We start from the raw sequence: 13,805 nt of genomic DNA on the forward strand, positions 1-13,805 counted from the left end.
CATGGAGACTTTGTATCTACTAGAAATGAGCCCAATTTGAGCATGCTTGAGTCCAATCTTTCGGCATTTGAATACCAATGGTTGAAGAAGTTGGATGCATTCCTAGGGAGTCCGGGAAAACATGGATACAGCCATAGGCCATAGGTTATATCCATGTTTTCCTGGACTCCATAAGACTGCATCCAACTTCTTCAGCCACCGGTATTCAAATGCCAAACAATTGGACTCGAGCATGCTCAAATTGGGCTCATCTCTAGTATGTACTTATCGAGCTTGGATAGTCTCATCTATAAGAGTAAATACACCAATCAGCATAATAATAAAACCAATGACAGCTGAAGTGAATAACATTAATTATCCGTCACAGTGTAGGATGTATTAGGCGGCAATTGAACAGTCAATCCTTAAAGATGTGTTGGGAGAAAGAAAAATGGTCAAATGTGAGGATCTGAGGGAATGAGACATAGGTCACATTGTGATGGCTAGAAGACTAGGCCAGGGCATCTAAAAAGGGAGGTGTTCACAGTATGCAGTGGTTAGTACTTACCAAAGATGGTCCAAGAATGGACAACTAATAAAACGGCAGTCATGAGTAGCCAAGGCTCATTGATGCACTTAGGGAGTGACAGCTGGTCCCTCTGGATTGGTGACAGGACCATATTGTAGATTGTTTCTCAAAGCTTTCTTATATCGAGTCAGTATAAAAAGGTTTTTAAAAATGATCTACGAAGAAATGCTGTCGCTGATCCATGCTACTTAACTCAAACCAGATCCTCCATGCACCAGGTTTCCCAATTGAGGTGCTATCTGATCACCATGTTTAGCTAGCCCCCCTGATGGGGTCCCACACTACACAGCTAATGCTGGCTATGTTAGACTGGTTACACTGGTTTAGGTGGAGCCACCAGGAACAATTCATCTAGCCCCAAAACCATGTCCTGCTATGTAACTAAAGACCTGTCAAAACCTGTGGCCCTGCCCACCACTGAAAGTGCCCACAATGGGCATATGAGCAGAACTGTACAATGGAGCAATAAAAGAAGTCAGACTGGTCTGATGAATCAGGTTTCCTTTATCATGACATGGATGAAGACAAGGTGATGGGACCAATGTGATGCCCTGGGCATCATACTGCTGAAAAAACTAGTCCAATTCATGGAGGTCCCATCATGCAACTGATAGAATCTTGGTGGCATATACAGTACCACAGGACAGCCTCAGGGGATTCGTAGAGTTCATACCCTAATCGTCAAAAGCCATTTTAGCATGAGAAAATTATGCACAGTATTAGGCTATGTTCACAGTACGTAAAACTACGGCCGTAGTTTTGTGGTGTGGACAATGCCTTGTGTGCAATGGGATCCCGGCCGGAGCGTTCACACATCGTATGCGCTCCGGTCGGGATCTGTGCGGCGCCGGAAAAAACTGACAGGTCAGTTTTCTGCGGCCGGAATTTAGTGAATTAGAGAAAGACCTGTGAGTTCACACAGCGAAGCGAGCGGCCAGATATGTGGGCTATGGGAAGCTCTGATGCGGGCGCACGCTGATGCGCCCGCATCAGAGCTCTGCGGCCAAAAGATCATCCGGCCAGAGACCTAATACGTAGTGCGAACATAGTCTTAAGCAGGTGGATTTAGTGTTATAGGAGATTGATGTATGTAGTCATTGATATTTTGGTGACTTTTACCTTCCTACACAGAACATCATTGTTTCAGTAATGCAGCTGCTGACTTTGGGGCCTGTAATTTCAGTTTATCATATCATAAGCTAAGTGGTGACTGTATCTCATGATGCAATACCATGTAATAATATGTATATTTTTAGTCGTCAGTCCACACTTTAAATCCTGTTTCATGGTGATAGATCTTTCTGTAGGTGACAGGTTGAAGAAATAGATTACAAGAAGAACCTTTTAGGCCATTATACATCTAATATATAGAGATCTGTACACTATATTAAATTATATGGTTTGCAGCCTTTAGGCTTCTTGCTGTGCGAGTGATTTCTCTGCCCTCCAGCGACCAGTGAGTCTTTGTTGTAAAATTAGCTCGGGCAACATTGGTCCATAAATGATCATTAAGGCTCCTGACCTTTCCATCAGCGATTGACTTAGTGTCACACACGGGAGCCAGGTAATCATTAGATACCTTATTGATAGGTATAATGCTTAGATAAAAGTAGTTAAAGAAAATCACTCTGAAAAAGCTAAAATGCTCTGTACTTATGTTGTTGGAAAATGCCATGGTCCTCAAATGTCACTTAAAGTTGAAGAGTTTAAGGTCATTTTCACCAAACAAAACGGAACAGGTAAGGGAAATGCCTTCTTTATCTTGTAGAGTAAAAACAGTGTAGAGATATTCAATGTAAAAATCATGTATATGAAAAGCTGAGTAAATTTCTTAAGATATTACATTACCCATTAAGCTGACACTTAAATGGGCACTGTCATAAAAAATAATAATAATAAACTAGTGTATGGATCCATCTTCTCACCCTAAATCAGAAGAAATAACTCTTATTTCAATCCGTTGCTCCAGCGCTGAGATATAAGCTTTAGCAGTTTTATGCAAAGTTTTATTTGGAGATAAAGATTACAGTGTGTTCCCTGAGCTACAAAAGCTGAACTTTTCTGGGCTTCTGCAGCCAGGGGAATACTCTGTGAGCTCTATCTCCTAATTTGAATAGAACTTCTAACGCTTATGTCTCAGTGCTGGAGCAAATAATTGAAATAAGAGTTATATCTCCTGATTTAATGTAAAAAAGCTCTATTCTACACTGCCTTTAGTGTAGTCAGCAAAAAACTCCCCACTGCACACTATGGAGCGTGCAGCCGGAGCCGCCTGCTACATTGTGTGAACTGACAAGGTTTTCTGTGGCCGCTATTCATTGAATAGCCGCTGCAGAAAACTGACATGTCAGTTTCTCGCGGCACCGCTAGGGATCCCGGCCGGAGTGTATACTATGTATATACACTCCGGTCGGGATACCCTCAGCACAACATAAGTTCCATAATCACAGCCGTTGCAACAACGGTCGTGATTACTGTGGAACTTACGTTGTGTGAACATGGCCTAGGGCTGTATCAATGTTTTTCTGACAGCCCTAAAGTGGCAACCAATTTCTATGGTTGCCAGGAGTTGAATGCTGAGCTAGCCATGTGGCCGAACCCGGACACTTTTCTCAAGTTCTCTCACCTTTAATGGGGATCTGACCACTAGGACCTCCATCAGTCCACAAGAAGGAGACTCCTTTGTCCCTTTATTGTGAATGGAGCAACCATTTTCCCTCACTATGAGACTACTGAAGATAGCCAGGTGTTGTTCTCAGTTATCTTCGACAGTTCCATAGACTTTGAATGAATGGGCAGTGTGCATTCTTGACCACTACTCCATTGAAACATGAGACACCATTCTTGTGATCAGTGGGGATCCCAGCAGTCAGACCCCCACCAGTCAGATATTTATCACTCGATAGGTGATAGGTAGACAACTGTTGGTCAGACCCATCAGCATTATAATTGCTGTTATACCTTGTTGCTAAAGGATAATCCAGCAAGCAGACCCGCTGGCATCTCGTCCTGCATGGTACACCAATTATATTAGCAATGGATCCTCTTAGCGTAAGACGTATCATCTGTAAATAGAAATAATGCAGAGAACGCTGAATGTTTTTAAACTTTTGTCATTTATTGTGTAACTAACTTTTGATTTCTTTTTACAGACTTTTATAGTATTGAATAAAGGGAAGGCAATCTTCCGCTTCAGTGCCACGTCTGCCTTGTACATTTTAACTCCTTTCAACCCTCTTAGAAAAATAGCTATTAAGGTTTTGGTACATTCATATCCTTTTCTTGTGAATCTGTTGCATTGATGTTTATTGCGGTGTTCATTCAGCTCAGTATAAGAGGTTCTAAGTTGCCTTTCATTTCCATGACGGAAACCGGATGTGGGTCAGAGCAAACAATAAAGAAGTCAAAGTAGTATTTTGTAAATTAGGTCTCCTCTTCTATAGCGTCTTAGTTTAGGGGAGGACAGGAACACTCATAGGGCCATCACTTCTACTTTGTGTTCCCAGTCCTGGTACAGGAAAGCTCAGGATTACTTTAAAACTTATTACTCTTCTTTTGTAGTAGAGAAGGGAGGTGAGGTGTGGACCTTGTTTCATTGTACTATGTTTGCTAAGATGGTGGAATATGGTGATTCTCAATGTCCATGGTCCAGTGGGTGTCAATGGTGTCTATGGCTGTATCCATGTTTTCCGGGAGTCCATAGGGCAGAATCCAACTTCTGAAGATTTGAGGAATCAAACGCAGAGTAGTTGGTTTTGGATAATGTTGCAGAATCCAACAAAGGCAGCTATTTTATGCATATAGACAGCTTTAAAGGGGTTCTCCAGCGCTACAAAAACATAGCCACTTTTTCACCTCTCTTGTCTCCAGATTGGGTGGGGTTTGGAACTCAGTTCCATTGAAGTTAATGGAGCTTAATTGCAAACCACACCTGAACTGGAGACAAGAGAGGGGGAGAAGTGGCCATGTTTTTGTAGCGCTGGACAACCCCTTTAAAGCTTTTGGCATGTTATAGAGGTCTGGGTGTTCAGACCCCAACGATCACTAGAACAGTCCAGGAGAAGTGATCATCTGAAAGCTTCTCTCCTCAACTCATTGCTCTCCCGATCGGTAGACAAGCCCCATAGATTTACTGTAGAATCCATGTTCTGTAGCAAGATGAGGAGACCGGTGAGCTGGGGAGAGAGAGACTCATCCAAGAGCCAACAACCCAACCAATCACAACTGTTGACATCTCTCTAGGACCTTGAGGAAAATAATAGGTCAATACGTGACCATAACATCAGGTCGATGATTGAAGTTACAACTGATATCCTAAGATATCTCAATGAAGAATAACAGATGTAATATCTGCAGATATCTCCATGAGGAAATGCAGAGAAAAGGCAGGATATTACATTTAAGGTATAGCAACCTGGCCTGAAGGGAATATTGGTGATTTCCCCTCATTGATCTAGTGGACACCAGATTTGTAATTCTGCTCGGTCGTCAGCTGGGATAGCAAAATCAATCCACTAGCCATATGTATTGAATTCTTCTCCATAGGACGACTGCTCCCAGAATCTCATATCCGGAGATGTCACTAATTAAAATAGCTAGAGGCTAAGGAGACGGAAAACTACAGATGTGGTAGATGGTAATATTACTGCAAAGGTAGAAAAACTTATTGTTAACCTTCCTGGTTGCTTGGCCTGGCGCGTTGCATTGGTTGCAAGCTGACTAAAGGTTTACCTTCAATGACTGACGGCTGAATGATCATCCGGCCATCAGTTGTTTCTCCCGCCCGCCTTCCGTCCTCCCCATAGGAACATGTTGCACAGCCGAGCATTCCGGAGTCCTATGGGGAGGGGTAAGGGTGATATGGGGAGAGCGTTGTCGCTGCAGCTTATCTATCCTGTTAACAAAGGAGTGTCACAGTGGTTTTCCATCACATCGACCCCTATCTTCACCAACATCATGCTGTTTACATGAGCCATCTCAGAAGGGAGGGGGGAGGAGTGGGATCAGAGCGGAGACGAAGTGAACAGCTCACACACAGTTTCCTGTGTCTTCAGCATTAAGCATAAGGCTCAGAACTGGGTGAAGAAGACTGAAAAGATAATAAAAAATGTGGAATTAATTGGTATTTTACCTGAGTTGAATACCCCTTTAAGCACCAGCCTGTGTATATAGATCAGCTGTACCTATTATAAGTAGTATATTTGCATTCAGGTGATCAGTAACTTCTTGGCATCAGGTATAGCACCATTATCAACTTATAGAGATTCTGTGTGGTCAGCTATATTACATCTATAAGAAAACAAGTGTGTCAGGTCAGCACAGTATTAGGACAGTGCAAGCTGAAAGATGGGAAGAAAGAGGGAAATGTTTGCTCCAATAACTAAATGCATCACTGCTCTGGGTGACTGAGCAATAGTACAATCCTTTTATAAACTCTCCGGAATGACTCTGTATAATCCTGGGCTGTAGCAGGAATGGAAATACTGTAGTAAGGCTGGGTTCACACTATGTTTTTGCAACCCGTTTTCTTTTGCAAAAAAACGGGTGGAAAAACAGATGCATTTGTATGCATCCATTTTTCCGTTGACTTCTTTTATAAAAAAAAAAAAAAAAAAAAAAAAACAGATCAAAAAGCATCCATATCAAAAATGTGGTCGGCTACATAAAAAAGAAAAAAAAGATGCATTTTTTAATCTTTTTTGCAAAAACGTATGAAACTAAAAATGGTTTGCAAAAACGTATTGTGAGCCCAGCCTCAGCAACCTTCACTTTTTTCTTTATCAGTATAAAAAGTTGAAGTTGATGTGCCAGAATGATGAATTCTCTGTTACTATGAATACTTATGTAGTGGTAGTGAAGTGGTTTCAGAGTAATAATAATGATCAGAACAATACGGTTATATGAATTACTTATCCAAAACCCTAAAATAAGCTCCAAGTGCTGAATCATTCTGAGTACCTTACGTAAAGAAGACAGAACCAATGTAAATGTCATAAAAAGCATCACTATAGCTACAACCTGACAGATAATACAGCGTTACAAGCCCTGGCACAGATGTAGGGAAGACAGGGACACAGCCTGTTATATACTCACTGACATCTTACATTGGGATTAGGCTTCACATAATAATTCATATGACTGGCGGATATAATTTGGGATATGTAGCTCCTGTACTTGCTTGCCTGCCCTGAGCCGTACAGTTACAGTACTGGCGGCAGGATGTTGTGGATGGATTATAACATGTAGCTGACTCTCTGCTGTAGTGGCCAGTATAAGAGCTAATTCAGCAGTGTCCCACTGCCATCTACGTGGCCTATGGTTTAGTGTCATCCAGCCAGCATCTTTTTTCGTGTGTCTTTCCATATTTATAGTTTTATGCCTGATTTTTTTTAAATTTTTTTTTATGTTTTTATACTGTTGATAGTGCTGTATCTGCATTGTTTTAGATATGACTAGAAGGGATTAAAGGGGTACTCCGGCGGGGGGGCTATTTTGGGATCTGGCCGGGGAGGAGGTGGCTGAGGGAAACGATGTCCACTTACCTCCCCGGTTCCATGGCGGGTCCCGTATCGCGGCGCTCCAGTCCCCGGTGCCCAGCCGTTTCCTGGTGTCTGACGCGGGCTCGAGACGTGACGTCTCAAGTCCGCTCAGCCTGTCAGTAACAGAGGCGGGATCCGTTTCAAGTCCGCTCAGATCCCACCTCTGTCACTGACTGGCTGAGCGGACTTGAGACGGCACGTCTCAAGCCCGCGTCAGACACCAGGAAACGGCCGGGCACCGGGGACCAGAGCGCCGCGATACGGGACCCGTTGCTGGAATCGGGGAGGTGAGTGGACGTCGTTTCCCTCAGCCACCTTCTCCCCGGCCGGATCCCAAAATAGCCCCCGCCGGAGGGGAACTTCAGAGGAAAAAAATGTTTTCAAATCAACTGGTGTCAGAAAATTATACTGTTTTGTATATAACTTTTACTTTTAAAATCTTCAGTCCTCCAGTACTGCAGTGGTGTTTTCTTTCTACACACAGTGCTCTCTATGGGGTTTTCTATGGGGATTTTCTAAAGCTCCAGATATAAATAGTTGAAGTCACTCTCACCCTCTGCTTGCTTCTGGTCCAGCACCACGTCAGAGTGTCTAGCGGAAGTGCCACATTATACACTCAGCATAGGACACTACAGCCCATCACTGGCCTCAATTACTCTTGCAACATGACTAAAAGTTATTCAGTAAGATTTAAGCAGAAAAACAGGGACCAATTAAAAAAAATGTTTTGCAAAGAACAGGCCCCCTATGGCTAGACTGATGGAAATAAAAAGTTATCGCTCTCAAAATGTGAGGTTAAAATAACATCTTAAAGACCAAAATAGTAAGAGGTTCATTACACTGTAGTCTGATGGGCCGGTCCGTCCTGCATGTATGCGCTAAACACTGAAATATTTTTTAGTTCTGCTGGAGCCCCAGGGTGCCGATTATTAATGTAGTTCAAAAGTTCAGTGAGCCATATCCAGCCATTAGCTGTAGTCAAGCTGTCATAGTTTAGAGATTCAGCAGAAACACCATTGGATGCAAAGCATCGTGACACGTCTGTATGTAGAGAATGTGTCACAATGTGGCCTATTGGCCTATCACGCTTTATTTTTAAAGTATTATGAGGATTTTTTTCTGATGTTTTTCATGTTACTTTTCTGTGTCATTATTTATCATGGAAAAAAATCTTGGCCACTAAACGCTGCGCCTTATAATAAGCTGATAATTCCTGTTCTGTAGAGTTCAACCACAGGCAGGATTGGGGCCTGTTCACACTACAGAAACAGGCAGAAATTCTGAGCGGAACCCCTGCCTGTGGACTCGGTTCGGAATCCTGTCTGCTGTCTATTTCAATTGGATGCCTTGCACGCCACTGCTCTCCGCGCCTCTCCGCTCAAAGAATTGACAAGAATTGATCATGACCACAACACTCCTACAGAAGTCAGCTCCAGACTACAGGTTCTGAACGGCTGTTAACAGACAAGAGCAGTATTTTAGGCAAGATATCTTCTATTTGTCCCTTCCTGGGTGGTATGTGCACACTACAGATTCCAAGCAGAGAAGTTCAATCAGATTCTGCCTTGCGCCCCCACTTGCCATAGGCTCCATTCTATGCTCAGTTAGATTCCGCCTTCTGCCGAAACAAAACTGACATGTCGGAACTTCAAGCGGGGGCACGCGGCGGAATCCACTTGAAGTTCTCCGCTCGGAATCCGTAGTGTGCACATACTCGAAGGCATATTCCACAGGATAGGGGATAACTGTCAGATAATGGGGCGTCTGACCGATGGGACCCCCATTAAATCTCTATAAAGCACCTTGAGTGTTTGTAATAATTGTGTTCTACCACTCCACTCATTGTCTATAAAACTGCCAAAGATAGCCAAGTATAACACATGTCTAGATGGGTCCTTTGTTAGATGGAGTACAAAAAAGTACCCCTTTAAGCATATATCTTATTAGCATATGGGTGACGAATGCCAGTGTAGGTCTCCCTTCACAGGTATACATCTGTGTAACTGATACATTGGAAGCTTTATTGAAGTCATTATACCATCATTTTCCATATCACTTGAGTTCCCTGTGGTAGAGATAAAGGATAGAGATGAGCGAACCTGAAGCATGCTCGAGTCGATCCGATCCCGAACTTTCGGCATTTGATAAGCGGTGGCTGCTGAAGTTGGATAAAGCCCTAAGGCTATGTGGAAAACATAGATATAGTCATTGGCTGTATCCATGTTTTCCAGACAACCTTAGAGCTTTCTCCAAGTTCAGCAGCCACCGCTAATCAAATGCCGAACGTTCGGGTGGACTCGAAGCCCAACCCGGTTCATTCATTTCTAATGAAGGACCTTCTTTTCCCCCTCCTAAGCTACCATGAGAATGGTGGTACTGCGCACTGCCAGTCGACAATTTTCTTTAAAATGAGCATTGGCCCTATCATTGGAGGGAGCTATAGAGAAGGAGAAGAAGTCTGGCTTAAGTTGGGGAAGTTACAACGACGTAACTGACCATGTACGGACAGCTTCATCATTGGAGGCTCCCTGAGGTTTCCTTCTGGCAGTGGGGGATGTATCCTGCTTTATACCTTTATAGTGGGATACACCGCAGCCTTCCATTGGAGATATACAGCCTCTAAATGTATGTATCCAATGGAAGGCCAAAATGTGATGCCAATGGGTTCTTTAGAAGCTCAGCTGGTGGATTTGTCATTATAGAGTCAACTTGCTCGGTTTAAAAGGAACTTGTCACCAAAACAATGCTGTCTAATCTATCACCATTATGTTATAGAGCAGGAAAATCTGAACAGATTGATATATATCTTTGTGGGAAAAGATTCAGTATAACCTGTAACTTGTTGATTGTAATCCCTGATCATCCAGTGACAAGGAGTCCATGGGCGGTGTCACTCAATGGACTGGACTCTTTAGCATGGAAACATCAGATATTTCTATCAATTAAACGAAATATTTTGCCATAAATATAGATATCAATCCGCTCAGCTCCTCCTGCTCTATAACATGATGCCAATAGCTTAGGTAGCATTTTCATGCTGGTAGGTTCCCTTTAAATTGTTATGGAACCAGTTTTTTGGCTGATGGTTGATGCTGATGTCTTGTAAAAGTTACAGTCCCTTCTTATAGAGTATTTATCTGAAAATATAGAGTGACCAGACCAGCCTCCTGATATAAATGATTTATATACATATAACTGTTCACTCTCCTAGATAATTCTAATTTGTTCTGTGGGAAATATGTTAACATTGAGATTCCAGACCCCATTTGCCCTAGCAAAGCTTTAGTTTACAATAGAGCACGTATGTGTTTCTATATGATGTACAACTTCCAAGAAATCTTATGTAAGGCTAGGTTCACACTGCGTTTTTGCAATCCGTTTTTTTCATCCGTTTTTTGCAAAAAAAAACTGATGAAAAACTGATGAAAAAAAACTGATGCATTTGTGTGCATTTGTTTTGATCCGTTTTTCCATTGACTTCTATTGTAAAAAAAAATTGATCAAAACGGATCCGTTTTTTTTAACGGACACAAAAATAGTGTCAGCTACGTTTTTGTGTCCGTCAAAAAAAAAACGAATCCGCTTTTTTTACAATGGAAGTCAATGGAAAAACGGATCAAAACGGATGCACACAAATGCATCTGTTCTTCTCATCCGTTTTTTGCAAAAAACGGATGAGAAAAACGGATTGCAAAAACGCAGTGTGAACCCAGCCTAACCATCTGAGAAGTATCTGGACATTAAGCTTTAAATCGTAGGGTCTTCAGTCAACCTATTACATGCATGGCTACACTCCCCATTTACCAGGGATAATTCTTTTGGCCGTCTCATCTGACCCTCTCTCTTTGTCTTTATTCGCTGAGAGGAGACGATCAATACCGCAGCCTCCTTACAAGCAGATTTGTCTTCAGATTTCCAATAGCATCATCCATCTGTAGCAGGGCCTTGAAGGATGTAAGTAGTCTACTGATGGGCCATTGTGTCATGTGGTTGTGGTGCTGGGAGATAGTACTTCCGATTTTAAAGATGACTCAAAAGAGTCAATAATATAAATAGTAATCTCTGTTGTATTATGTCATCTGAAATAAGTGGTGGCCCAAGAGCACAGACTTTATTTGTGATATGTAACTTTAAGATATAATGTCATTTTCACTGGAAACCCCCTTAAAATAGCTCCACCCCAGTGTACCTTTGCATTAACACTCTAGTTACTGTTATTTCTGATATAATGGTAAAAGACAAATCAGCTTTATCCTTGATGTACAGTTAAAGGGGTACACAGACTAAATAAAAATTACTTCTATTTAAAAATCTAAACTCTTCCAGTACTTATCAGCTGCTGAATGCCTACAGGAAGTGATGTATTCTTTCCAGTCTAACACAGTGCTCTATGCTGCCACCTCTGTCCATGTCAGGAACTGTCCAGAGCAGGAGAGGTTTTCTATAGGAATTTGGTACTACTCTGGATGGTTCCTGTCACAGACGGAGGTGGCAGCAGAGAGCACTGTGTCAGACTGGAAAGAATACACCACTTCCTGCAGGACATACAGCAACTGATAAATACTGGAAGACTTGAGGGTTTTAAATATAAGTAAATTACAAATCTATATAACTTTCCAACACCAGTTGACTTGAAGGCAAAAAAGTGCTGTCTATTCTAAGCTTAGACACACTGGGGGAGATTTATCAAACATGGTGTAAAGTGAAACTGGCTCAGTTGCCCCTAGCAACCAATCAGAGTCCTCCTTTCATTTTCCAAAGCGTCTGTGAGGAATGAAAATTGGAATCTGATTGGTTGCTAGGGGCAACTGAGACAGTTTCACTTTACACCATGTTTGATAAATCTCCCCCACTGTCTTTAGGGTGCAGAGATTGTAATTGTCTACAGAAGATTTTGTATTCAGGCCTCTGAAAATTGGAAGTCATGTTTTTCCTTGAGGAGAGGAGAGTCTGATAGGCCGTGCATTGTCACACTGGGAAAAAGAATATGCAAATCAGCTCTCCACCAGAAGGAAGAGAATGAGCTCTCTGGGGCCACATGTAAGAGATAGCAGCCCTTCCTGCTCAATCCCTTCATAAGAATGCCTCCGGAAATATGCAAATATATGCAAAGTAGTTCTCCACCAGAGAGCCACCCCTCTTCCTTTTGGAGGAGAGCTACTTTGAACGGTAATTTTACAGAAAATCAGACAATTGTTTCGATTACAAGATGAAATCTGATGAGTTGCTGTATTTTCTCTACATTAACCTATTATTTGGCTATTCTTAGGTTTTCTTACCATCTCCGGGAATAAGATATGACTAAGATGAGAGTATTACACATGCTCTACTTTTCTAATTTACTTTCTTTGAAAATTTAGACCCCAATCAAAGGCTCAGACAGGAACCATAGCTGCAGGGGGGTCCTTGTCCCCGTTGTGTGGTAGACTCAGATTTAATGGAGAGGATATAATGAAGCTCTTTGCTATTTGCTATTAGCCTTATAACATTGTGCATCATAGGGTGGACCCCCATTACCACCATTACATAGGGTGGACCCCCATTACATAGGGTGGACCCCCATTACCACCATTACATAGGGTGGACCCCCATTACATAGGGTGGACCCCCATTACATGCATTATGGTACACATGAGCTGATTTTGTTGGCGTACACCTTGCCTGAATGGACATCTCCCCCTCAGTTCCCCCATAAAGGGGGACCCCACCTCTTGTGCCACCTAAATGCCCTTCTGTATATTTCTGTATGAGTGTAAAAAAAAAAAAAAAAAGATAAAGAGCAAGTGTTTTTAAGAGTAGCATTTGTTTCATTAACATTTTCGATTTACTTGCAGAACTTTTTAGTCTAATAAAGATGACATTTAAAAGGGTACTCCAGCAAATAAAAATCATTTGGTGTAAGACAGCTATAAAGATTTGTAATTAATGTCTATTATTATTTTATTATTATTATTTTGTACTTATCAGCTGCTGTATGTCCTGCATGAAGTGATATATTCTTTCCAGTCTGACACAGTGCTCTCTGCTGCCACCTCTGTCCATGTCAGGAACTGTCCAGAGCAGGAGAGGTTTTCTATGTAGATTTGCTCTTGCTATGGACAGTTCCTGACATGGACAGAGGTGGCCTCAGAGAGTATCAAAAACTATACAACTTCCTGCAGAGCGTATAGTGGATGATAAGTATTGGAAGGCTTCATTTAAAAATAAATTAATGTAATTTAAAAATATGAATAATTTTCTGGGACCAGTTTATTTGAAGAGAAAAAAAAAACATTTCTCTGGAGTACCCCTTTAAGATATAACTTTATAGAGATGTGTCTTCTAAATTTACATTTGGATATGTTTTGCAATGATGTATACAAAGACATTTGGCTCCATCCTACTATTAGTTATTTTGGATTATGACTAAAGCAAATCTGATTATATTTTTCTATTGCCTAATAAATGTTGTGTATGTAGCTATGATTTTCCATTGGCTTTCTCCTTGACTGCCCTTCACATTATTCAGCATGCTCATAATGTGCACTATTTTGACCAACTGCGTGTTCATGACCATGAGTAATCCCCCGGAGTGGACCAAGAATGTAGAGTAAGTATTTGCTTTATCTACTGTTTCATTGTTATTGGATGTCATTTTATGGCTGCCAGTTTAATGATCCCTGTTCTTCCATTGACTATGACAATGTATTTTGCAGTCA

General features: G+C 41.7%; 1 protein-coding gene across 2 annotated transcripts in view; it reads left to right on the forward strand.

Annotated features, from left to right (window-relative positions):
• Positions 1 to 13,805, forward strand: part of LOC138800816 (sodium channel protein type 2 subunit alpha-like) — a 180,589-nt gene that overhangs the window by 82,356 nt on the left and 84,428 nt on the right. Inside the window, exons 3-4 of one of the 2 annotated variants that reach the window (XM_069982869.1) lie at positions 3,721 to 3,839; positions 13,607 to 13,696. In XM_069982869.1, coding sequence (XP_069838970.1) covers positions 3,721 to 3,839; positions 13,607 to 13,696 — 209 coding nt within the window. Of the gene's footprint in view, positions 1 to 3,720; positions 3,840 to 13,606; positions 13,697 to 13,805 lie in introns of those variants that run through there. The other variant, XM_069982868.1, reaches the window with a different exon arrangement.

This window comes from Dendropsophus ebraccatus, chromosome 9 (assembly GCF_027789765.1).
Source record: "Dendropsophus ebraccatus isolate aDenEbr1 chromosome 9, aDenEbr1.pat, whole genome shotgun sequence".
NCBI lineage: Eukaryota > Metazoa > Chordata > Amphibia > Anura > Hylidae > Dendropsophus > Dendropsophus ebraccatus.